Genomic DNA, 25700 nt, shown 5'->3' with positions numbered 1-25700 from the left:
AAATCCCCTGGGCATGGTTACTAGAGAAAATATCACGTCAAATCACTGACCAAATCACGTTTCAAATACCACAGGCCCACTGAGAGTTGCACTCTCGGTAAACGCAAGAGACACTACAAACTTTATTGTTTTTTTTGTAGGGAAAATTATACTTTTAACTTTGCCTCGATGTGCAGTCAAGCAGCACTTTAACTTGCTAAGCCTGAATAATTTCTTTAGCTATGATGCACTCTTTTTTGACTGCCAGGGATGTTTGATTATTTGGAAAATCTAGATTCCAGTTTATTTCCAATTGAGTCAGGAACCCTCTTGTCATGTTAGTTTTCTGAACTAACGATTGTATGCTTGTATTTCGGCAGTGCAGGTTGTATTCCCTGTAATGTTCCCTGTATGAATCAAAGCAGCATGTGCAAGATTCACTGGGGAGTCATGCCTTCCCGTGGGTGTACAGAACAGAACCCACAAGACACATTTCACTGTGATATGAAATACATCATTTTGAGAGAAGTCTGCAGAAACATGCTGTCACATTTGTATTGATTGATTGATAAGAAATCAAAGAAGGAAGCTGATGAAGGGAGCAACAAGCACAGCCATCCAACATCAGTGTGTCAAGAAGTAAGGGCAGGGATGAATGAGGAGACAGCTGAAATGAACTGCCTTAGATTGAATGTGGAATGTGATCAGTGCTAGTTTGGATCTGGTGATGACTTATAGATCTTGCCTGAACTAAGGCAAGGCTTTATTACTTCAGTTTATTGGTGCAATAATTGTGTTTCTGTATGTATGATAGCTGGATGTACTGGACAGACTGGGAAGAGGATGAGGTCAATGACAGCATAGGGCGGATAGAGAAAGCCTGGATGGACGGATCCAACCGCCGCATTTTCGTCACCTCAAACATGCTGTGGCCCAATGGTCTGGCACTGGACCACAGCAGCAGTACCATGTACTGGTGTGATGCCTACTACGATCACATCGAGAAGATTAATCTCAATGGGACTGGAAGAATGGTGAGTTTCAGTAGAGATCATGCAATGTAGTTAAATGATATAGAACCTCATTTGCAGGAATCGTTTTAGCTGTGATTCTGGTAGACTTGAGGGTTAGGCTGCTTGTGAGATTTTAATAGAGAACTAGAGGGTGAAATTCAAGATCTCGACTGATAAAACAACACCAAATAAACATGTTGATTTAAATGTGTTAATTTGACTTTCTCAACACAACTATAAGTAGTTTAACACCCAAAAATTGTCAATAAACACAGAAACCTGCCAAATTATTCACCAACAACGTGGCTTTTTAATTTTTGTATTTCACAAATGCTTTGTTAATCAAGTTTGTTTTGATTTTTTTGTCTGACTGAGGCCCTTCTACATCTTTTAATTCAGTTGTTCATTTCATGGGCTACATGTCCAACTTATTGTCATATTGAAAGAAACTGGCTCCAAAAACCCTACAACCCAGAAAAGAACCACAGAATCCTGCTAAACATTCATTTCACACTGTTGCCATGTTACTGTAATATTAAACAGTGGTTGACAGTTTCAGATCAATATTATATGATAATGACAGGGCCCAAAACAGATTTCTATATTTTAGCAATGATACAATGTTAATCTGCGAAGCAGTGAAATGATTGAAAACGGCATCTCTTCCCACCACAACTGCCAACAAGACAGCCCTTCATTCTCAACGGCTCCCTTCGGCTATAGTTGTACTCGCATATTAAGCTAATGAATTATTTGCAAATGCTATTTAATCAATGCCAAGATTCTGGCAAACATTATTATAAGCAGACAGCGCCGTGTGAATAAATTTGTGCAAAGAAATTGAATCACATTCATCATATACTGTGATCAAATAATATCTAAGCCCATATTCAAACAGATATAACACTGTTTAAGATGATTGATATTTTTGTTGCTGATGGCATCTTTCCGTAGCCCTCCTGATCTTTTGATTACACTGCATGTTTGCTTCATTTTCCAGGTGGTGTACAATGGAAAAGAGCTGAACCATCCGTTCGGAATATCTCATTATCGTAATTTCATATTTTGGACGGAGTACATGAATGCCTCGGTCTTCCAGCTGGACTTGACCACCGGCGATGTCACTCTGCTGCGGAGCGAGAGACCACCACTATTTGGCCTGCGCGTCTACGACGCTCAGAGTCAGCAAGGTTGGCTGCTTTTCATTCATTTACTCCTCATCCAGTGCCACTGAACCATAGCTTCCAGACTAGAGAAACATTTTGCACTGAAAATAGAAGCACTCTGTGCTGTGTGTCCAGGCATTTGTATCCCCTGTACACATTTCTTTAATAGAGAGCACTTAATGTGATATATATGTTGCACTTGAGATTTTGCATGTATGCCTTTTGGTGTCAAATGTCATGGTGTAAACCAGTGCATTGATCTATAGTGACAGAGACTTTAAAATCATTTGGGGCTCTTCTGTGTGAAGTTCAATAAGGTGACCAAGGCTTGAAGGGGTTTGCTCAATTCTGTAACAAATGATGATGGATTCATGCTGTTAGAAAGCTGAAAAGAACAGATGAGGAGAGGATACGGATATGGCTGACGGTGGAGAACTGCATCGGCCCTCACAGCAGGCGTGTCTTTTGCTAACCCATAATAGGCATGTAAAAACAGTGCTCAGACCCCCACTCCACAATCAGAAAAGGGAGAGGATTTAATGTGGAGATAGATAATTTTATGCGGCCCAGTGTTGTGGTTTCAGACTCATTCTCAAGCCATGGGGGTGTGAGTAGGACAGTGCAATGCCAAGTATGTGATGTAGATGAATGGTTGGCTTCTGCATGTACAGCCTAGTTCACACCATACAGATATTTCTTTGCTGGACATTTTTCCATTGTTCATGTCACCGAAAAGATTAATTGGCTGTCCAGTCCTCTGAGTATTAGTGATTGGCTCTTACAGAACCAAAAGCTTTATCTCATTGGCTCAGGCACTGCCTTTGGGCTCAGTGTTAAATGAAAGTGACAAAGGTGTCTTATGCTTTAACTTTATATGTGACAGTATTTTTTTTCCCCTCTTTGTCCAAAAAGACAAATTATTCCTCCAAGAAAGATAAAAACGTCAAATGTCTCTCACCCACAGTGTTCCCAATAATTCACTTGTCATAGATCACGTGACATACACCTCGCATGTCTCTCCAAGACGGTCAATGAGTTTAGTATCATGAGATGATTTATTTTTGCAGGGTTTAAAGTGACCCCTGAACCTCTGCTGTACACTGTTCAGTTAGGAAAGTAGACAAAACAACAACAGAAACCCTGTGGCCCTTAAGACAGGCTTTAGAAAATGTAGCTTTAAATGAGGAAGACACCTTATTTGGGATCTATTTCTCCAGGTGACAACGCCTGCAGTGTGAATTATGGGGGCTGCGGTACCCTCTGCCTCGCCATCCCAGGAGGCAGAGTGTGTGCCTGCGCTGACAACCAGCTTCTGGAGAAGAACAATGTCACATGTGCAGGTAGGAGGACATAATGAATCAGACAGAGCGAGAGGCCTAAGATCATCCTGTCCCAGTATAGTGTAATCCTGGCTTCATCCTATGGGAAAAAGATCAAATAATAACCTTATCTTTTCACATGCAAATCTGCTAATAAACAAATAAATACAGCTGGGAAATTATCCCAGTGGGTGTCCAGGAATGAAAGCCAACTCCCTGTAGTTACACATGGGGTCATGAGACATTATTAACATGTTTTATATGCTATTATAGCTATGCAAATAATTAACCCTAAACACATACTTCATAGGAAGTCTCTGGTTAATTTTATCTCACCACTTTTTCTTTCCAAAAGCCTCCAGCAGTGGCTTTGAGCCACAGCGATGTAAAAGTGACGAGTTCCAGTGCCATAACCAGCGCTGCATACGGGCCATGTGGAAGTGCGATGGAGATGATGACTGTCTGGATGGAAGTGATGAGGAGAGCCACAGCTGCTGTGAGGATGCTAAAATGTGTCTGCGCTGCAGGCCAACACACAGAATGCAAACGCACAAACACGTGAATGTACAGATACCGTACATGTCGATAGACTTACATGCACAAAGCCATGCACCAAGCAAGACAAGCACATGTTTTTTGGGGGGAAATTTTAGGCCTTTATTCAAGGATGGACTGGGGCTAAAAAACAGCACTGGACTTTCTCCCAAATAGGCCCATCATCCGGCCATTTGCCCCTAGCCGTGAGCGACAGACACTATGCAGGATGTCCTGATACTATGCAACAATGCTGTAGCCTATCAGACAATTGTATTCACAGCAAGTAACATCTCAAAACCAATGATGATAATTGGGGTTGTGTTTATTAATAAAGCCTCAGTCTTCAAATAAAAACAAAAAATTTACAATGCCATTACATCTGCATTGAAAATAAAATACAAAAAAGGAAATGTCACTGGCTACAGAAACCCCAAATTACACAAACTTGTAATTATAAAACATCTAATCTAAAAACATTTGCTGAGGGTGGTAAGCCAAAAATTGTTCCAGGCTGTGACTATCTGACTTGGGCCGTTAAATATTGTGATGTAGACATCTCCCTGTCATCTTTTGTGCTGCAACTATCTTCAACCTGAATAAACAAGTGATTTTAAAGATTATTGATGATATAATATGCTTTGCTTTGTCTTAAAGAATTAGCATTGAATAGAGCCAGACCGATATCTCGGCTGGCCGATATTAGGCCTTTTCCAAACTATCGGTATCGCCATTTATAATGGCCGATAAATGAATATTTAAAAATTAAAATAAACTACTGTCGCATTACAGAGGAATTAAGTTGAGTGGTTATGACACAATCGTTAGCCTATTTTTACAAAAACGTCTGCTACAGAGCCATAACGTGAGATACAAGGTAATGGAGCCTTTTATACATTGTTGTGTTTCTTTAGAAATGAACAATGGACAAATAAAGTTATTTGCTGTCAAAGTGACATCAAAATGAATGGCAGTCAATGGAATGCTAACGGCGGATGAGAGCTAAGTAGCATTAAAATGGCGCCATAAGAGGTACGCGTTGTGGAGAGAGGCTTACCCCCTTGGAAATTAACTCTTTCTGTCTTAACCTTTGAACGCACAAATTGTCAGTCCGTCCCTGCCTTTATTAGATAGGACAGCTTAGACATGAAAGGGGAGAGAGATGGGGAATGACATGCAGCGAAGGGCCCGCAGGTCCCAATCAAAACTGCGGCCGCTGCGGTGAGGACTGAGCATCTGTATATGGGCGCCCGCTCGATCTGGTGAGCTACCGAGGCGCCCAAGCACAAGCTTTTTTGGGAGCAGATTTTCTCCTGCTGTCAACTTCTATGTTCTTAAATGTTACTGAAGTAAGGGTGAAAAGTGTTCCTCCTCCACACTGCTGTCTACCCTTTTGCTCTGGTTCTGCTCTTTAACAAATCAGTCGGATAAACACCATGTTAGACGCTTGGATGCTGGTTCATTTTCTTTTTCTTTTTCTGGAAGCAAAGCACCATAATCTCATCCTCTGCCAGAGTTATCAGACTTGAAAAATTCAATTACCTGCTCTCCTGGCATATCATGTACGTTTAACATAGCCTAACTTGGTTTGTTTACGGTGGTATGGAGTTTTACCTGAGAATTTATCTGGCCAAAATTTGACTTGAAACTAGATGAACGCGCATGTCAGCCGTTTAAAGGGACTGCCGTGTTTTGAATAAGTAATTGCAAATGCTTCATGGCAATTTGGTCAGTCTCTCGTAGTCATAAGACAGAGACATTAGCCTTCTCACAACCTCTTGGGATACAATCAAAATGTAGTTCAGATGGTGTAAATGTTGCCTATGACAAGATAGAACTTGATTGCTGAAGTCATTTGCCCAAAACACTGGTCTCTGAGTAGCACACTATTGCAGCATCTGGCATTTCCAAACACCAGGTTGTCTCAAAATCAAAGGTAATTTATCACAAACATACAGTAATGTCTCAATATCTACATGGAAATTTGCTCACATTAATTTAATATGATTTATAGGTGGTGCGTATTAATGACATTGACCATTAAAGTGAATGGTCAATATTTCCTGTAACTCAAGTAAAATGACTGAAAACTGAAAAGAAAATTAGGAGCTTGGTTGCTCGTTCCAGGGAAGTCATTATGTGAAAGTGGCTTAATATAAAACAAAAATCAAGGCACTAAAGCCACATAACAGATATACTTAAGACCACTGTAAACATGTTATGGAGACTCCATTACTCTCAATTAAAGGACAAACCACCAAGGAGAAACATTAGTGAGATTCTCCTCTAAAACGTGATTCTCTTTTATGTTGGTCTATTAGAGCAAGTTTAGTAGAACTGTGGACTGAATGAAATCCCACTAAGTAGCTGTGAATATGCTCTACACACAGGACTGAGAGAGATCAGGCCTGGAGAATTGATGAAGTTTTAATATAAAGAAAACACAGCATTTCAGCTTCCTTGGCTGTGGCTATAGAAATTGAAAATGTGATGTTTTACACTATAAGTTAAAGCTCTAGTGCATAACTTTTTGATATTAATGAGCGTCCGTTACATTGAAGCCATTGCCAGATAAGTTGCTACAAAGCTAATTAAGACTATCAGCTCCACACAGCTCTCTCTGTATTTCTCAGTATGGCTATGTTCAGAAGATTGTGTTGTCCGGCGACTTTTGCGTGCAGAAACTCAAGAAGATAAATACCTCTTCTGAAGTGTCCATGTTATTTTAATCCTCCGTGTCCTCCTTGGCTACTAGCAACTGCATGGAGAAGGGGTGAGGGGTGGTGCGCGATCACGGAAGGCTTGTATCATGTGGACGCACAAACAGTTTTGTTGTTATTACTTAAGTTGTTAAGGCTTTGTGAAATGTTTTTTTCATTCTATTTTTAGTTTATTAGCTTTTTCTATTACATGTCATGTCAGAGCTGCAAGGTCACTGACTGACTTATTTTGCTGGCTGAATTCTTTGCAGACAATCACACCTGTCCTGTTGATCAGTTCCAATGCAGCAACAATCGCTGCATTCCCAAAAGATGGCTTTGCGATGGAACGAATGACTGCGGTAACAATGAGGACGAGGCCAACACTACATGCTCAGGTATGTACTGTTCTACTGGTTGTCTTAGATTGAGTGTAGCTTCGGCTGCAGTTTGATCACAATTATATCTCATTTCAGCATTTTGGTACAATCTGTCATATTTCTTTTAATCTGTTACACTTCAATTGTTCTATTAAGGAACGCTGAAGTGTAATTTTCTGAAATGGTGATATCGGAACAACATTTTGATCTTCTCCGATCGACTGTTGCTCACTTGGTTGATGCACTTTTGTAATTCATATAGTAATACATTTCAATCAAGCTTATGTAAACTGTATGATTTAAACATCTAACAGCTCTCTCATCTAGGCATACAACATTTTTCTCTACCATCTTTTGATAATATTCAGATGTGCTTTATTCATCAAAGTCTTGAACAGAGGTGTCCGATGTTGTCAAGGCGGTTATTACCATTATGCCTTGCGGCTCTCGAGTAACTTCAGTGCAGTGCAATCAATCTCATTGTGTGAGAGCACTCTCCAGTATCAAAGAGTTGTCGCACCTACAAGAAGCAACTGTATGTCAGGAACACATTGCCTCCCATGTCTGCAATGGTGCCTCTCAGGAGCTTTTTATCTTTAGAGGATCAATCAATAAGCATTAGCCAGATGATGATCAATGTTCCGTCATCGTCATAGTAAAATGCATATCCCACATCAGCAAGACACCTCATGTCTGCTGTCCGTGCATGCTCACTATGGCTGTGCAGCGTGTAACTGACAGCCCGTCAAGAAGAAACATATTTCCCATGGTTTCCAGACCTTCCCTGCCCTACTGTGTGATTGAGTGATAAAATGTTTGCGGACATTGACATCCTGGTGATGCAGTGATCATTAGAGTTGTTGTGCACATCCTATATTGACTTATACACTTGTGATTGAATTCCGTGGCTTCTTTTTTCTCTCTCAGCCCAGCCCTGTCAGGCCGAGCAGTTCTCCTGCCAGAACGGACGATGTATACCTCAAGCCTGGAGCTGCGACCGGGAGGATGACTGTGGGGATACGACTGATGAAATATCATGCAGTGAGTCACACATGGCTCTTTACCACACACAGCAAGTGTCACTCTGACTGCTCTTGCTCTTTGTGTTGCTCTGTTTTGGTCAAGATGTAAAATAGGCCAGCTCTGGGAATGATTTGAATGCTAATGGGCGCTTTTAGGGCATTCATTAGTTGTTTACTCCTCATAGTTAAAAACTGTCCTAATTGGGATATATTTAAAGCTACAATGAGTAAGATGTTTTATAAGATTCCTCTGAGAGGTGAAAGGGTTGTCAATTCACATTGGAGGCTCAATAATTATACCATCAGGCAGTGAAGTTTAAAAACTCACTTTCCATTCGACACTTGGAACTCTCAAAATGTGACTATAATTTACGTAGTCGATTTTGCCAGAAACTTGTCAACATTCACTGTTTCACCTCTAATGGATAGACAGAAAATATGTGCTGAGCAGCACTCACATTGGGTAATTTGATGTAATTTGTGCAACATTATAATAATTTTGTTTTTTTTACACAATGTCCTTAAAAGCACACCATAGCAAAAACACAATCGCAGACTAAGCTGATGGTAAAGTTGGACCTGTTAACTTATTATTTTTATTCTCATTTTAAATAAATGTTGCAGTTGTCCACCGATAGTGAATTATGAAAGCCATAACACACAACGGTATGTCCTGATACAAATAGAGGCAAAGGATTTTGGTTTTAGCCAGCTAGAAGCATCGCTCTACAGGGATGGCATTGTCTGCCGGTCGGTCCAGTACTTTAGTCCATACAAGATATCTAAATAAATTTGTGGATGGATTGCCATTAAATTCGGTACCGTGTTAACATAAGATAAGAAAAACTTTAATGTTTGTCACGAGTGACAGAAATTTGTATTTGACAGGGCAGGCTCAAATGACATTAAAATACATATAAGAACATAAAGATACACATAGAAACCGTGTAATAACATTGACTGTACAAACATGCAAAAACAGTGCAGGAAGAAGCCTGAATAGAGCTGTTTGATTTTGTCTATGTATGGCTGTTCAGTGGTCATGGCAGTGGGGGATGAAGGATTTTTTTATATATGTTTTTCCTTCCTTGTTGATGGTGCCCACTTGCCAAACAAAGAATGCTACTCACAGCTGCTTATCATTTCTTTGTGACTTCTTAAATATTTTGCTAGAGTTTTAGGAGTTGAATTATTGATGCTGTGTGTGGACCAGGAACCCGACATGACCCCACTGATGGCGTCAGCTTAGAGTAAACTGCATACTTTTGTGCAGGAGTTCAGTTTTCAAGTCGTGTCTCAGTGGTATTACACAAACTGCCAGTTTCAGTTAGTAAAAGTGGCAGTCTGGATTAATCTTGGTAAACATAAATGAGAAAAATACATGGCACGCCATGATGGCCTGAGCTTTTTAGGAGTTCTTTGTGGATGTATTTAAAAAATTGTATTCAATGGGAAAAAAAAGAGTGCTTTAGGCAGTAAAATATGTCTTCAGCAATAAAGTTCAACTGGATGAATTAGCAGCATATATTTAAAAATACGGGAATAAGGGTTTTAAGATTCCCCTTTCATGACTATTTGTATTAAATCAGCCTTTTACAGTGATAGATGTTTGCCAAATGCTACACTTTGCTGTATCGCCTCAGCCTCCCTTTGTGTGTCCTAAGCTGGTTCAATACGCAGTCACAAACAGCAAGGGTGTAAGCAGTAATTAAAGTTCATGCTCGGCTTCATTCAATCAAAATCAAGCTGTGCAGCAAAACATATTCTCTCCCTTACTGTTGTCGGAGCTTCCTCAGGCATTACTTCTGTGTAGGCACTCTACTGTGAAGCTCTGGCAGCTCACTTAGCTTCAGTGGAACTACTGTGGGTTTTTGAACACCTGAAGCTCAGTGGTGGCTGCCTTAGAGATTGATTCTAATTTGGATTTTGTTTGTCAGTAGTTTAGTAGTTGTCACACAATGTCTCATATTGGGCTCTCTGTTCACTTGAAGCCGTCATTATTTATGGATGCCGGTGTTCCATTTTTTTTTTGCCAGGCTCACTGTTTACTTGAAACCTTCATTATTTATGGATGTTTGTGCTTCATTTTTAATGAATGTTAAATTCCAACCACTTGCGCGCTGTCAGTGAGACCTAACACATTTGTGGGAAATATAGAAGACACATGTCTGATAAAGATACGATATGTCTACTCGACAGTGCCTAAGGTATTCCAGGCAGCTGCAGCAGCAGATGCCAACAAATCAATTCAAATGTAGACTTGCATTTCATACTGAAGTCAATAAAGTTTCAGGCATCCTGTAAGGATATCAAAGTGCCCATATTATGAAAAAATCACTTTTTCTGGGATTTGGGTGTTATTTTGTGTCTCTGGTGCTTCCACATGCATACAAACTAGAAAAACCCATCCATGTTGTTTTGAGTGAGATACGGGTTTCTGAATGTGTCCTGCCTTCAGTCTCTGGATGAGCTGTTCAAAATCGGCAGGGCTTTTTACGTCACTTGCTGAAACGAGGGGGCTAACCGTAGCATGCTAGCGCTAGCATGCTAGCTTATTCTCAATGGCAAAACACTGCTACAACACATACTAGTTCACCATAATCTACAAAAGAACTACTTACATGTCCCTGTTCTGCAGGTATTCCACGCAAAGTTGGAAGTGCTCCCCTGTTTAGAAGAAGTCTCCCAGCTAATCCTGCCTTGTACTAACTGAAGATGTAGAAACAAACAAAAGCTAGCTGATGTGATCCTTACCTAGCTACTGCGCATGTGCGCCTCCCAACAAAGATGGGATAGAAGTGTGATGCCTCACTCTGTAGCTAAAACAGAGACCTGAACACACAGGGTGAAAAGAAGATCTACAGCAATGTGCAGTACAACAAAAAGATGGTGTTTTTTGAAAATTAAACCATGTAAACCTATTCTGGTACAACCTCAAAATACAATTATGAACCTGAAAATGAGCATAATATGGGCACTTTAAAAACGTATTGTATACAGTACCTCAAAATTGGAAACAAGAATGATATCTGATGGGAATAAAAATATCAATCCTGGCAATGTCGTCCACAAAATGCCGTAGAATCTGTATACCTATAGCCTACTTACTGCAGCACTGGTACAGAATATTGATCCTATAGGGTGGACCAATTTAGTTCATGAAGTCTTCCTGACTGTTGTGATGGATGTTGGATCAGCTATTGGCAGACTACAGTGTGTGTGTGTGTGTGTGTGTGTGTGTGTGTGTGTGTGTGTGTGTGTGTGTATATATATACAGTACAGGCCAAAAGTTTGGACACACCTTCTCATTCAATGTGTCTCTTTATTTTCATGACTATTTGCATCATAGATTCTCACTGAAGGCATCAAAACTATGAATGAACACATATGGAAATATGTACTTAACAAAAAAGTGTGAAATAACTGAAAACATGTCTTATATTTTAGATTCTTCAAAGTAGCCACCCTTTGCTTTTTTATTAATAAGGGAAAAAATTCCACTAATTAACCCTGACAAAGCACACCTGTGAGGTGAAAACCATTTCAGGTGACTACCTCATGAAGCTCATTGAGAGAACACCAAGGGTTTGCAGAGTTATCAAAAAAAGCAAAGGGTGGCTACTTTGAAGAATCTAAAATATAAGACATGTTTTCAGTTATTTCACACTTTTTTGTCTGTATATATATGTATATATGTATATATATGTGTATGTATGTATATATATGTATATGTTAGGGCTGTCACAAATTACGCATTAATAAGGAGTTAACGCAAATTCCTTTTACCACTCCTAATTTTTTTTAACCCGCGATTAACGGAGGCACGTTCTGTGATTTTGCTCCGTAATGTTCAGGAAACCAGGAAGCCGCAGCAGTAGGCTAACATTGTGGACAGTGTTGCTAACTTGGCAACTTTCTCGCTAAATCCTTAAGTGACTTTTCAGACCCTCTTACCAACTTATAAATATATTTGACTGTATTTCTATTGTAATTCATTCCCAGGCATGCAGTCCACAGATCCTGGGTTAAGCACTACACGTAACAGTGCTGCTCTCTTCCCATCTGCCCAGCACAGGCAGTCAGTAAGGGAGGGGGGAGACGAGCGGCGGACCGGAAGCGGGTCTTACGGGTCTTATGTTACATCCATGAACGGGAGTGGATGGCTAGCTGAAACAAAGCTCCTTCAGCAGAGATGGATACAGAAAAGGGTCTTTTGAATGGCAAATTGAATTTCAAAGCCCTTCCAGATGGTTCTTACCACAAGACTGAAGTTATTTGCATGTACTGTCGATGTGAACTGAATTACTAATGGATTAGTCAAGTCTCAAACACCACTTGAGTATTACAAGATATCCTTTATTCCTTTTAAAATAAAAAACATCCCTTTTAAAGTACATTTAGAACAGAAAATACGGTGACTAATTTGCGACACTCATGTGATTTATGGTGATTAAAAACATTGACAACCCTAATATATATAAATATTTGGGGAGACATCCAATTCCATAGTTTTCAGGGGGTACAGTTGAAATAATAACGATAAATGTATTTTAAATACATTTTCAGTACCCATATTTGATGCATGCATCAATAAACATTGCAGCATTGTTAAAAGGTCTCCATTCTCTTCTACTCTGTTATATTTTCTAAATCAGTGGTGGAGATTTTAATTTTTAAGAGGAAAACTAAACTAAAAATGAAACGGTGGCTGTCACTACATGGTGATTGTAATATGTCGAACCAATGCATTTGGTTAATTACAAAATTAACATAAATTCTTGTGCTGTCTTCCCATTCACCACGAACTTCTCGTCTTCCAGGTCAGAATTGAAAATGAACTTTGTCTTCTTTGTTTTTTTACTGCTTTTGACGCTTTAAAAAAAATGTTGTTATCACTTTTCATCATGTTTTTATTTTTTTATTTTTAAATTCATGGTCAATAAACCTAATTTATGTGACATAATACCTATAGAAAAGCAAACATAATGAATTATTTTGACTAATGGTTAAGTTCAGAGGATGTTGAGTGGATAATCATAGACTGGTTTATGTCAAAGTTTAGATTAAAAAATAATAATTCAAACGCTAGGAAATTGAACAAAAAAAAACAAAATACAATGAAAGTAATCATTTATTTTACCTGTGAAGAATATTGTATGGGTGCCGTACAACGTACATGCATGCAACAAAGTTATTTGGGGGCAATTTGGTGGTAAGAAACCCATATTTCTGAAAAAAAGAAGAAAGGAAAACAGGTCAAATTTGACTTGAGGACAACAGAAGGGTTAACTCCAAGACAAGCATGTACAGATGCTTCAATTCTCTTTCCCTCTCTGCCATGAAGCCCCAAATGTGGACTTAGCTGATAGTAGTTTCAGAGTCTATACAGACCATTGCAACTCAACCAGGATGTAACTGTTGCAGCTATTTGTGCAACCCAACAGAGTGGGGTCATATTTATTTAATTATTTTGATCGGAGGCATTGACCAAGAGAGGACATATGAAAACAGACCTTGTTGTAAATAAGACGTGGCCGTGCAAGGTTGCCCTTTAGTACAAAGCATTAATCAAAAGAGGAATTTCAATTATTTTCTGCTTTCATTTTCCTCTTCCATCCAAGGCAACCTATAACACTGTCTGAAAAAGTTTGAAAAGGTATTTCTGAAGATTTAGCACTATACTTGTTCTGTAAAATATCTCAACATCTATTTTGCACAAAGTTAGGTACAGACCAGACTGTTAATGTTTACAGTCTACAGTACAGACATGCAGGGTTCCCTGGTGATGAATCCCAATCACTTTGCTGATCCTCTGATTTTACCATGCGCCACCATGAGGTTGACATTTTAGTTTTTTTACGTGAAATATTTTAACAACTATTAATTGGATTTCCATGTACAGCCATTTAGCATCACTGTGCCTAAGCACAGCCTGAGAGAGCCACCTGCAGACTTTAAACCTTTAAATCTTTTTTTTTTTTTTTTTTTTTTTTTTTTTTTTTTTTTTAGAAATCTTAATCGTCCACCATAATGTTTAGTGGTGAGAGAATAATATGAATGTCAAACCTGTTGTTAATAAGTTGGGCTGCTACCTGAAATTATTGCATTATTGTCTGGTTAAATGAGCATTTTCTTCTCTTTTCATGCAATGCTTTAAAAAAGCTTAGATTTTATAGATTACATTCTATTCATTAGAACACGTGTCAAACTCAAGGCCCGCAGGCCAAACACGGCCCGCATATCAACTTAGGTTCACAATACATTTAATGTAGTTGTGCGCTAAACCCCAAAAAGACAGGAAACTTTTTGTCAAACTGCAATTATGCGACACTCAGAGCAGAATATGGCGTATTTATAGAATTTGAGACTTAGAAACTCCCCCAGAAGCAGAGAGTTTTCATATTCAGGCTATGAAACATGTTGCTGTGGGTGGGCTGTGTGGTAGACTGCTTTTAAAAAAAATGTCATCATTGTCTTGCTTGATTTGCTAAGGAACTTTTTTGCTGACTTTTGGAGGGCTTTTCTGTCAACAAATATGCGACAAAAGTCGGAGAAAGTGAAAATGATGATAAATGCGACAAACGGTGAAAAAAGGTGACATGTAGTAATACAGTCAAAGATATTTGACTTTTCGCAATAAAAGCATCTTAATAAACTCTACGTGTCTGGACCTTGGTGTGATTTATTTTCCAGGGTGGCCCTTAGTGAAAATGAGTTTTACACTTCTGCATTAGAAGGAGATAACTCTCAACAATCTCAACCACAATTTTCTACATTTCTTGTACCATTTTCAATTATGCTAAAGATATATATATACAGTGTATATATATATATATATATATATATATGTGTGTGTGTGTATATGTATATATATATATATGTGTGTGTGTGTATATATATATATATATATATATGTGTATATATATATATATATATATATATATATATATATATATATATATATATATATATATATATATGTATATATATATATATGTATATATATATATATATATATATATATACAGTATAAATAAATAAACGAAAAAATAAAAACAAACTTGAATGACTTTCCTCCACATTATTGAACTGAACTTACTCATATGATAATAGTTCACATGGGGATAGTGTAGATTTTAGTACTTGGCAGTTCCCATTAAAAAACAAACAAACAATGACTGCATTTACTTTTACTTGCAATTACAAATGCAGTGCAAGTATTGGTCTAGCTCGGGTTGGGATTGTAATTAATGTATACTTCTATACACACCTTTTCAGCCTTTCCCACCTGTGAGCCGCTCACCCAGTTCAGCTGTTCCAACGGGCGTTGCATCAGTGTGACGTGGCATTGTGATTCAGGTGACAACGTTACTCATCTTAGAAAGCTTGTTCATGAATGAATTTGTCTGTTGATGCCACTATTACATTTATCAGCCGTGATATATTTGTGTGTTTGTGAGATCCCGCCTTTCATGAGTGTATGATGTGTGTGTATAGAGGATGACTGCGGAGATGGCAGTGATGAAGTTGGCTGTGTCCCGTCCTGCGCCAACACCCAGTTCCAGTGCACCAGTGGTCGCTGTATCCCAGACCACTGGGCCTGTGATGGCGACAACGACTGTGGAGACTTCAGTGATGAGAACACGACCTGCAGAGGCGGATCAGCACGTAAGAATGCCCGCATTTCCTTTTAAAATGCTTTGAAGGAGGTAGACTTACTCATCCCCTCCAACATAAGACCCTTGTCAGGGTTTCCCCCAGAAAAGTTGGCAGGCCCGGTGACAAGTGTCTTTTGTCGACGGGGGCCCGGCTGGGGCCAATCCCAGACTGATGGCAGCAATAATGTAGAGCCCATTAGTTTTTAGAAATTAAGAAAGACAGACTCCATAGGTTCCTACGTTAAGACAGTGCTAAAAGCTAACTGGAGATTTGAAAATATGACTACTTCTAAGTTTCCAACCGAGTCGCCCGTCTGTAACTGTAGTTTAAAAAACGTCTCAAAAATACATTTAAATCCCCCCATTTATAATTACCCCATTATATGTTAAAGGGGAACTATGCAGTTTTTTTTTCTTTAGCTTAATGTACCTTAACTGAACAGTTTCAGAGTCATTGGAATGGTTATATGACTTTTTTCGAGTTGAATGGTGGTCGTCTCACCTGGTAGCACCTTCACGAGAGTGTAGCTGCCTTTACATCTGTTTTAGTGTGCTAATGGTTTTATTTGCAATTCAAATCCTGTTCAAATTTAGGTGTTGTAATTACAAGTTTAACAATTAGTCAGCTTGAGTCCAACAACTTTGTTTTCACACTCACGTGTGACTAATCTTATCTTGTCTCTGTTCGGGTGGATTTTACCATCATGAGTTGAATCATTTAATCTAATTACCACAGAAAGCTCATGCAAGCTCCTAGAAACTCACAGCTCACTTGCTTGTCACTTGAATGTGTAGACTATTCATCAAACCGTTTCCTGATGGGAACTGCAGGCTTCTCCACTCCCACGTGTCTGCGTCTGCTTTTACCCCAGGGGATTGAATCCGTCTTAGCTTCGCCTCAGCTGTTGAGGAAATGTTTTTTGTGGGGGGCTTGACTTTTAAGTATCAAGCAAATCATCTATACTCAATGTATAATGCCGTGATTAAAATGAATACATATTGCGGTTTATTAAGTTCTGCTGAAAATGTTAACACAAACTGATAATTACATGTTTGGTGTTACTCTACTTCTCTTGGTGTTATTTGGTTTATAACTCCTTTATATGATTAAAATATACACATTTCTTCCCATGAATTCATCCTAAATGTTAAGCTAATATGAAAACACAACACATCAAATGTGTGATGTATTCGACACTGCCATTTAGTTTATGCAGTCATTCTCATCAGAGAGTGTGTCCAGTGAATCCAAGACCTGCAATGCAACACACACAACATAATAGTGTCACGGAACCAGTTTCTTTTCTTTGTAATGAACCCCAGCTGGAGAAAAACAAAATAGTGACCAGAGTCATTACACAAGACCGAAACATCTTACAGAGATAAACCTTAAATGCTATAAGTGAAAGAACTTCCCTCTTCGGAACTAACTGATCTGTTATTGCTGCCAAGTGCCCCGCTTGCAAAGATAAATATCTGTAAACCGTAAAAAGTGTCTTATAAAATAATAGTTCAATACGGTGGTGCCTTTGCTCACAACAGTGTGCTGTCGATTTGTGAAATGGTAATTGTTGAATGACTTTTGTTTCAGTGCTGCCATCTGTGATCGAGTGCAGTGAAGAGGAATTCCACTGTGTCACAGATGGAACCTGCATCCCAGAACGCTGGAGATGTGACGGAGACAAGGACTGTGAGGATGGGAGCGACGAGAAAGACTGCGAGGGCACCAAAAGGATGTGCGACCCCAAGGCCAAGTTTACCTGCAAAGATACAGGTAGTGAATACAGTACACTGCTAAACAACACAGTGAGGGCAGAAGTGAAGGACACATTGACTATGTTTACATTCGCATAATATTCCGGTTTTTGCCCTTTATCCCGAAAAAGACGATATTCTGACTAAGCTGTTTACATGGCTAATGGAAGTGAATATTCCACTTATATTCCGGTTTACATCTAGCTGTGCAAAATATGATTTTTTTTTTCAAAGTTTACCAGCGGTGGCGGACTTGTTGGACCGTGCGAAAACATCCTCCCTCTTTCATTGCTTCAACCAGCTTCTGGAAAAGGTCGCCGTAGCGATGCGTGCGCATATCCCAAAACCTGTTGATATCCAAGTCTTTGATAATGTTTAAAAGTAGCTGTGTTTCTCCTTCTTATCAGGTCTGAAGCCTTGCAAACTGTTGGCTGGTTGTTTTTTTTTTAAAGCAACCATAGCAACGCACAGAGCTGACCATAAGATGTAAACAGGCAAGAGGCCATAAACTTTGGTAAAAACCTCAATTGAGACGCATATTCTGAATGCGCTGTATACATGTCCAAAGAATGCCTTTAAAACCTGAATAATACCGGAATATAACTCATGTCTTAATCGGAAAATGCTATATTTGGAAAAAGGCCTTATCCAACCAGAATATGCTGTTTACGTGACCCGTATCAAATTCGGAATATGTTCATATTCCGAATAATAGTGGAATATTCGTGTGCATGTGAATGTACTCAATGACAGCAGCAATTTCTATGTGAAAATGTGCTGAAGGTGATGCTTTGTTTTTGCTTTTTACTGTGAATAGTCATTGTCTTTTAGTCAAGAAGTAGTGAATGAATAATAAATGCCGATAGATGTTATATGGCGCCGAAATATCTTCCAGAAGTTTAAGATAAAGTCTGACATAAAGTATGCAAATACTGTTATAGTGTTGGTTTGTACACTTCAGTAGCCAAATGACACTGACACTGCTGGCAGGTCAATGGTATAAAATCCAATCCTAAGGCATGAAAACTAAATTCAGCTTGCATTTGAGTTCAGTGAGTAAATCTTGCATCATTCGCCTGAGACAGATGTTATAGTTTGGCGGCCTGGCTGAACTAATTTGAGCATGAAGGACAGTAACACACAGCAACACTGAGAAGGCCAAACTAACTGACTTGGTTATTGACTACTGTATAGTATTGCGTTAAATAGAAATGTTGCAAAGACACTTGGAATGTAGACAGCTTCTCCTCTATGTGTGAGTTACATCATAGAAAATAAACATCAGAAACAATCATGAATTTCACTTCTTAATCAAGCATGATGGTCTGGAGTTTGAACACAGGCGAAAAGTTTTAGTCTCATGAAGAGATGGTAGACCCCTATTTCTTGTAGAAAACAAAATGCTTATTTGCTTAGTTATCTTGGACTTTCACAGTACTTAACATTCACATTGAGTGTTTGGATTTTTTTTTTTTTAAGTGGGGTTGTATGATGTACAACCTCAGTGTGTATTACCTACAGTGTATGGTGGTGGGCACGAGCCCAGTTTGGAAAGCAGACAGGAGTACCGACACAGATGATAAGCAATGTACTGCTGTGGACCGGGGCAGCAGCTGAATGTACTTTCGCCACATAAAAAGGCCTATTAAAAAAAAAAACTATATGGTTTGAAGTGATACGCTATATTTAGAATATTTTCACTGCTTTACCTTGCTGTCAGACAGGCCTTTTCGACCACGAACTGAAGCCGTTATATCTATCATCTATGCTGTCTTCAATCCACCACACCTCTTTAACAAAAACAATCATTTTACCTCGCAGAACACGGGAGTTGCTGATCTACTGCTGCCTCGATCGTTTAGTTAGTTTGTGTTATTGCGTGCATTTGGTAAATCTGAACTAACTCTTTAAAACACAAGCTGGCTAGAATATGTTTAGCTGCTGCCTCTATCCGTAACAGTACATTGCTTAGCTTTCATGCCGGTACTCTGGATAAGTTCCCTCATACACTCCCATTTCAAAATATCCAAACTATCCCTTTAAGAGAGGAGGAAAGTATCTCATCGTCGTCTAATGAACTTTTTTTTTAGTGCCTATCAGTTATAAATTAAGCGGCCAATGGCTCTCTTCCCTTTCATAAAAGCTTTAGTCTTTGACAGGCTCTGGAGGCTTAACCATCCTCCACTTTGGAGCGGTGCTGTGAAGTTTGCATGTAATTGTTCGACCAATGTAAAAACTCCCCATGTACCTAAACCCAGCACCCAAACAGCAGCTAAAAGGACAACGTCAGAGCAAGTTTCAGTTGCTTTTTGTCTTTAGCTGTGCAGCTTTCCAGTCATCCCTTGACAGTATCATACTGAACAGAGGCAATGCTGCGTGCTGAAGGGTTGGTTAGACCACACCAATTATTATTCACTCTAATTCTGCTGTGTCACACCCCTGTGCACTCGTGCAGTTTGTTCTGTCCTCTTAAGAAGAACAGAGTGCCCTGTCCAAAAAAAATTCACAAGGGTTTCTGAAAGGGGCCATCTTAACAGTTCTGACAGATTCATTTTTTCAACTTCTCAGATAAAACACAGATGTGAGACTACTTCGAGACCTACGCCCAGTTTAAGTTCTGGGATCATGGAGGATTTTTCTTGATCATTCCAACTTTGGGGATGGATGCAAGTGAAACATAAATCGCAAACAAAGATAGGAATTTTCAAAGTGGAGCTTGAGAGAGATGATTTAGAGAAGTTGCTCCTGTACATGTAGTTATTTACAACTTTTAAATTGTGCACTTTAAGCTCTAGAGTGTTAAAGTGCTCATATTATGCTTTTTGGTGTTTTCCCTTTGCTTTATTGTGTTATATATCTTTTTTATAATAGGTTTACAAAGTGAAAAAGCCCAAAGTCCACCCCAAAAGGGACTTACCATCTCCAGCAGAAAACACTGTTCACAAACTGCCCCAAACAGCTCTATTGTAGTCCAGCCTTTACTTCCGTGATGAACGTGCGTCTCTTTGTAACACACGTTATAATGCTCGCCTAGCTGCTAGCGTGGCACGCCCTCTTACTCTGCTTCTGACTGGCTAGTAGTCCTTACCTAGGTCCTGCGCATGTGCGACTCCCAGCAAAGATGGAATAGATGTGCGATGCCTCACTCTATAGATAAAACAGAGAGCTCAACACACAGGGTGAAAAGAGGAGCTGCACCAATGTGTAGTACAACAAATATATGGAGTTGAAAATTAAACCATGTAAACCTATTCTGATATAACCTCTAAATACAACTATGAACCTGACAATGAGCATGACATGAGCACTTTAAATGAGGAACTAGATTGGATGCCAATTATTAGAGTTCAGAGGGTTCCATTACATTTTAGTTAAAGAAGGGATGTGTTGAAGTCAGCTTTTGATTGACATAAAAATTAGTTTGGGTTCTCAGACCTAGAAGTCCTAGGAGATTTTGATTATTTTAGATTACTTTAGAACAAAACAGGTGAAATAGTATAAAATGTAATATTTGGTATAAGAGGTTCAACCTGCTTACCTGGTGATGTTTCAAGAGTTGATGTCGTATTGTCGTTTCAAATAAAGTCATCTGAATTTTAACAAAATGAAGAATGAAACTCCAACTCAGGCGTAATCTTACAGTTAAAGAACAAAAATATGTAGAGGATGCCAATAAATATTAAGATCTTTATCAGTATAGAAACCTTAAAGGGGTGATAGAATGATTATATAGGGTATTTCACACTGTTCCTTAAGGTCTCCTAATAGGGTGTTTAACATCAGTTGGGCTGAAAATGGCCCAGGTGCTATTTGTTTTTGGCCCTTATGCATCCTTGTGTAATTTGGAATGACAGCTTTTTTTCCAAATATGGTATGCTCTGCATTTACGACCGTGGTTCATTTTCAATATCCTTCCAAACTTTCTTCTTTCTAAAGTACACTGCGCAGCTCGTGTGGGAGATCCTGACACAGCTCCAGCTCAGCGTGTCTGTGAATGTTGTAATGGAATAGCAGAGATCCGCACGACCTAGATTTAGAAGACTAACTGACCTCAGATCAGTTAGTGCCCTATGTAAATTTTGGGGCGTTACAAAGATAGAAGGTAGAGCCAAATGAGGAGGATTTGAGAAGTTGACATCAACTTTTAGCTTTGTTCAGATTCGCCCGTTTTCAGCAGCAGTTTCAAATTGTGAGATTTGTAGAGGAAAGAGGTGTCAATGGGACTATTTACCCTCCAAACTGTCATTTTTCAACTATGACAAGGTAAAATCGGTTTTGCATTCTATCACCCCTTTAATAATGAGCAAAGTAAAACCAAAAAAACAACCACAACAACTATGAATTTACTCATCCATTATTTAAAAATAATTCTTCAGCCATGCATAGAGTAGGGACCAACATAAATAAAAAAAAAGTTACCATCTCTGTAGGAATTTCATCTGTGGATATGCTGCATTTTTGTTGAATTAAAGATGAAACTTTTAGATGTTTGAGCCTTTCTATATTTGGAAAGAATATAAAAAATTATATTTTTCCTTTTTTAAAATGATAAGCATATGGTTATGTTTAATAAACCCACTCAAAAGTGCTCCCTCCCTTTAATGCCTTCTGCTCCTAAAACTCATGAAGTAGAAGTTGTGAGATTTTCTTGCTGTCATTCAAGGTGATATTGCCAGAATGAAGACTGGTTAATTCAGTTGTAAAAATGATTAACCTCCTTGTCCATGCGCATTACCACAAGCGCACACATTTTGATCACACTTAAAATGGAACATTTCTTTGCCCCAAGTGTCATCCATATTTTCCGCATGAAAAGCTTGTGAACTTGAATAGCACATAAGCTCGCATTTTCACATGCAACTGCACTGGCATCATATTTAGGTATTCAAATTAAAAGTGTCATCTGACAATTTTTGTACAGACAACTGCAAAGCTTAGAGGTGATACCAAGCCGAACAGACGCAAGGACACATCTGATCTCCCACAAAATCCACACACACACACATACACATACACACACACACATAGCAGTTGCCTCAGCCTCCCACGTCGGTTTGCACTGATCCGGCACCATGCATAAACCAGTGGGATCTCAAAACCCTATGATGTAGCTTTGATGAAAAAAGAGTAAATTGGAATATGCTGCGTTATAGGCTTCACCTGGGAGCGTACAAAAATGATGCATCCCCATATCTGTATTCTTTTCTTTCTTCCCCCCCCTCCTGAGTAATGAAAACATTTGTCTTATCCAAAGTTGTAAAAAAAAAACAAGCACTGAATGTACCATTTCATTTAGTTAAGGTGTGGAACATTGTTTTGGGAGGCCCATGTCATCCAATACTTACTATGAATGAGATGGCATCGTCTGAACGGCACTGGAACTTGGAACTGTCAATTCTTCATTTTGAAGTGCTTAAAAAAAAGTCTTCCCGTCTCCACATTTCATTCTCTACAGGCAAGTGCATCACAAAGAGCTGGGTGTGTGATGGGGACATTGACTGTGAGGACCGCTCAGATGAAGAGTCCTGTGAGTCCGCTGTCTGCAAGCCACCCAAGTACCCCTGTGCCAACGACACCTCCGTCTGCCTCACACCTGATAAGATCTGCAATGGCAAAGTGGACTGTGCAGACCGCTCGGATGAAGGACCTATCTGCGGTATGTTTGTTTTGTCTGTGCATATACTGTATCTTTGATTTGTTTGTTTTCTTTTGTTACCCTGCAAGATGGTGAAAAAATATTCTACTCAAATACATGACCAAAAGTATGTGGATACCAGAACATTTGATTGCTAGACATCTCATTCCACCACCATGGACAGTGATATGCTGTTTTAATAGCTGCCACTCTTCTAGGAAGACTTTCCACAAGATTTTGAAAGGTTTGGCACTGACCTGCCATTTCAGTCCATCCCAGTGATTCAAATTCTTACCCACCAAGCCTTGAAAAAGAAAAAGAAAACATTTGTTTTTGGACCTGGCTTTGGCAAAAACAGCCCCTGACCAAAAGTACACAAAAGTATGTGGACAGACTATCAAACTCATCCCCTGGTGGTGTGAAAGTAGTGTAGTAGTAGTAGTAGTTGTCAGTTAATTGTCAGCAGTGTTGCCACAGTTACTTTGAAAAAGTAACTTAGTTACTTTACAGATTACTTGATTTTAAAAGTAACGAAGTTAGATTACAAGTTACTTTATTAGTTACATGCAGCAGCTGCCGACAACACCCCTACAGCCTCAACATAAAAATGACAACCGGTTTACTGCGAGGCAGCTCAGCGTGGCCAGCAGTAGGATCTGGTTTATTATGGCACGAAAGAGAGCGAGTCAACCGTGTTTAAGGGCAGCATTTCCTCTACAACATACTGCTCAACCAACTTCTTCAACTCTCCCCCACTTACTGGTTTTGCACCGAAGTCCAGCTTTTGTTGTTTGGGTGGTGGGTGACCTCCTGTTCTCTGCTTCGCTCCACCTGCTGGGACTTGCTCTGTAAGTTTGACTGCAGTGCTGCGACTCCAAATGGTTCTTCAAATTTGACGTAGTCGCCACCAGCACAGAGTGTACAACGAACCTTAATATTGCCGTCTTTAGCTGACACAAACTCTAAATAGTGACTGTATTTCCAGCTAGAAAACGTGCATCTCTCCTCCCTCCATTGTTGTTTACGTTTGTGTGCTGCGTGGTACACGTGAACTGTCCACATGCTGAAAACTTGACTTGTCGCATATGTGACTTACTCCCCGAGACGCAAGAAGAAAGCAAAAATATATATTTTTACTAAGGAAAATGACAAATAGTAACGCACAGTGACTTGGATAAATAACTTTATTCTGATTACTGGTTTGGAAATAGTAACGCATTAGATTACTCGTTACTGAAAAAAGTGCTCAGATTAGAGTAACGCATTACTAGTAACGCATTATTAGTAATGCGTTACATGGCATCACTGATTATCAGTCAAGCTTAATATTTCCGTTACAATACATTTTAATAGTGACCATTTACTGTACTCAGCAGCCTATAAGACATAGGGCCCTATTTCACCGATCTAAGCGCACTTATGGTGTGTCCAAATCCACTTCTGCTAGTTTGACGCTGGAGAAAAGGGTCCGTGCGCCGGGCGCATGGTTCAAAAGGGTTGTACTTAGTGTCTTCATTAATTCATAGGTGTGTTTTGGGCGTAACATGCAATAAACCAATCAGAGTGTCATCTCCCATTCCCTTTAAAAGCCAGGCACGTTTGTACCTTGGCACATTGCTATTATGATGGTGGATTTGCACCGTAATATTTTTATTTCTAATCTTTAGCATGTTTGTGTGCTGCTGTGCTTCCCTGTGTGTGTGTGTGTGTGTGTGTGTGTGTGTGTGTGTGTGTGTGTGTGTGTGTGTGTGTGTGTGTGTGTGTGTGTGTGTGTGTGTGTGTGTGTGTGTGTAAAAAGCATAATGTTTGCGCGCTGTGCATAAGCCTAGGCACATTTTATTAATTTAAAATAGCAATGAAATGCTGCGCTATTGACTTAAGACCAGGTTTGCAAGATAGGGCCCATTCATGACATAACGTTATGTCTGTTGAGCAAACATCTGTATGGTCAGTAAGTCCCAAACAGTCACAACTTTGGCTGAACATACAACTTTTTCCTGAACGTCTAACCTCCCAGGAGGGTGAGAGACTTACAAGTACAATTTTGAGAAGTTTATATTGAATTTTTTTACTTAAAGTTCTAAAAAACTTGGAATCCATTGTTACCAACAAAATTCCAGCTGACCATAGCTGCTGTTCTTCATGAAGATCTTTTTATAGCCCCGCTTCAAGCCCACAGGGGGTTAGTGTTTGATACTTAAAAGATATATTTTGGTTGACGACTCACTTTCAAGTGAAAATACCAACAAAAACTGTCAAAAATAATGAATCCCAGCGACTCCTAGGCATTTTTGGCTGTTGCGATGCTCCCACTGTGTTTAAGCTTCTTTGATTGACATTTCTTGCAAGGATAGCCACACTAGAGTTGGTGCCATTGGTATAGGAGAAAATAAAACAAAGAAAAAAGTGGCAAATTAATAGACCACATTTACATTGCAAATGAAAACCGCCGCACATTCTTCCTATTTATTAAAACATAGCTCTTTATTTCTAACTAATTTACTTTTTTTTTATCAGCTTTGCAGAGTTGCAGAAAAATT

At 39.2% G+C, this 25700-nt stretch overlaps 1 protein-coding gene across 1 annotated transcript in view; it reads left to right on the top strand.

Annotated features, from left to right (window-relative positions):
- lrp1bb (low density lipoprotein receptor-related protein 1Bb) overlaps positions 1–25700 on the top strand; it is a 157185-nt gene that overhangs the window by 22929 nt on the left and 108556 nt on the right. The window contains exons 12-21 of the mRNA XM_028590475.1: positions 794–1013; positions 1993–2182; positions 3376–3498; positions 3833–3973; positions 6983–7108; positions 8018–8131; positions 15391–15471; positions 15610–15780; positions 17362–17544; positions 22981–23181. Of these exons, the coding sequence (XP_028446276.1) occupies positions 794–1013; positions 1993–2182; positions 3376–3498; positions 3833–3973; positions 6983–7108; positions 8018–8131; positions 15391–15471; positions 15610–15780; positions 17362–17544; positions 22981–23181 (1550 nt within the window). The remainder of the gene's footprint in view (positions 1–793; positions 1014–1992; positions 2183–3375; positions 3499–3832; positions 3974–6982; positions 7109–8017; positions 8132–15390; positions 15472–15609; positions 15781–17361; positions 17545–22980; positions 23182–25700) is intronic.

Source organism: Perca flavescens, chromosome 11 (genome assembly GCF_004354835.1).
Source record: "Perca flavescens isolate YP-PL-M2 chromosome 11, PFLA_1.0, whole genome shotgun sequence".
Lineage (NCBI taxonomy): Eukaryota > Metazoa > Chordata > Actinopteri > Perciformes > Percidae > Perca > Perca flavescens.
The sequence above is the reverse complement of the archived record's forward strand: the minus strand, read 5'-3'. Positions and strand labels throughout refer to the sequence as shown.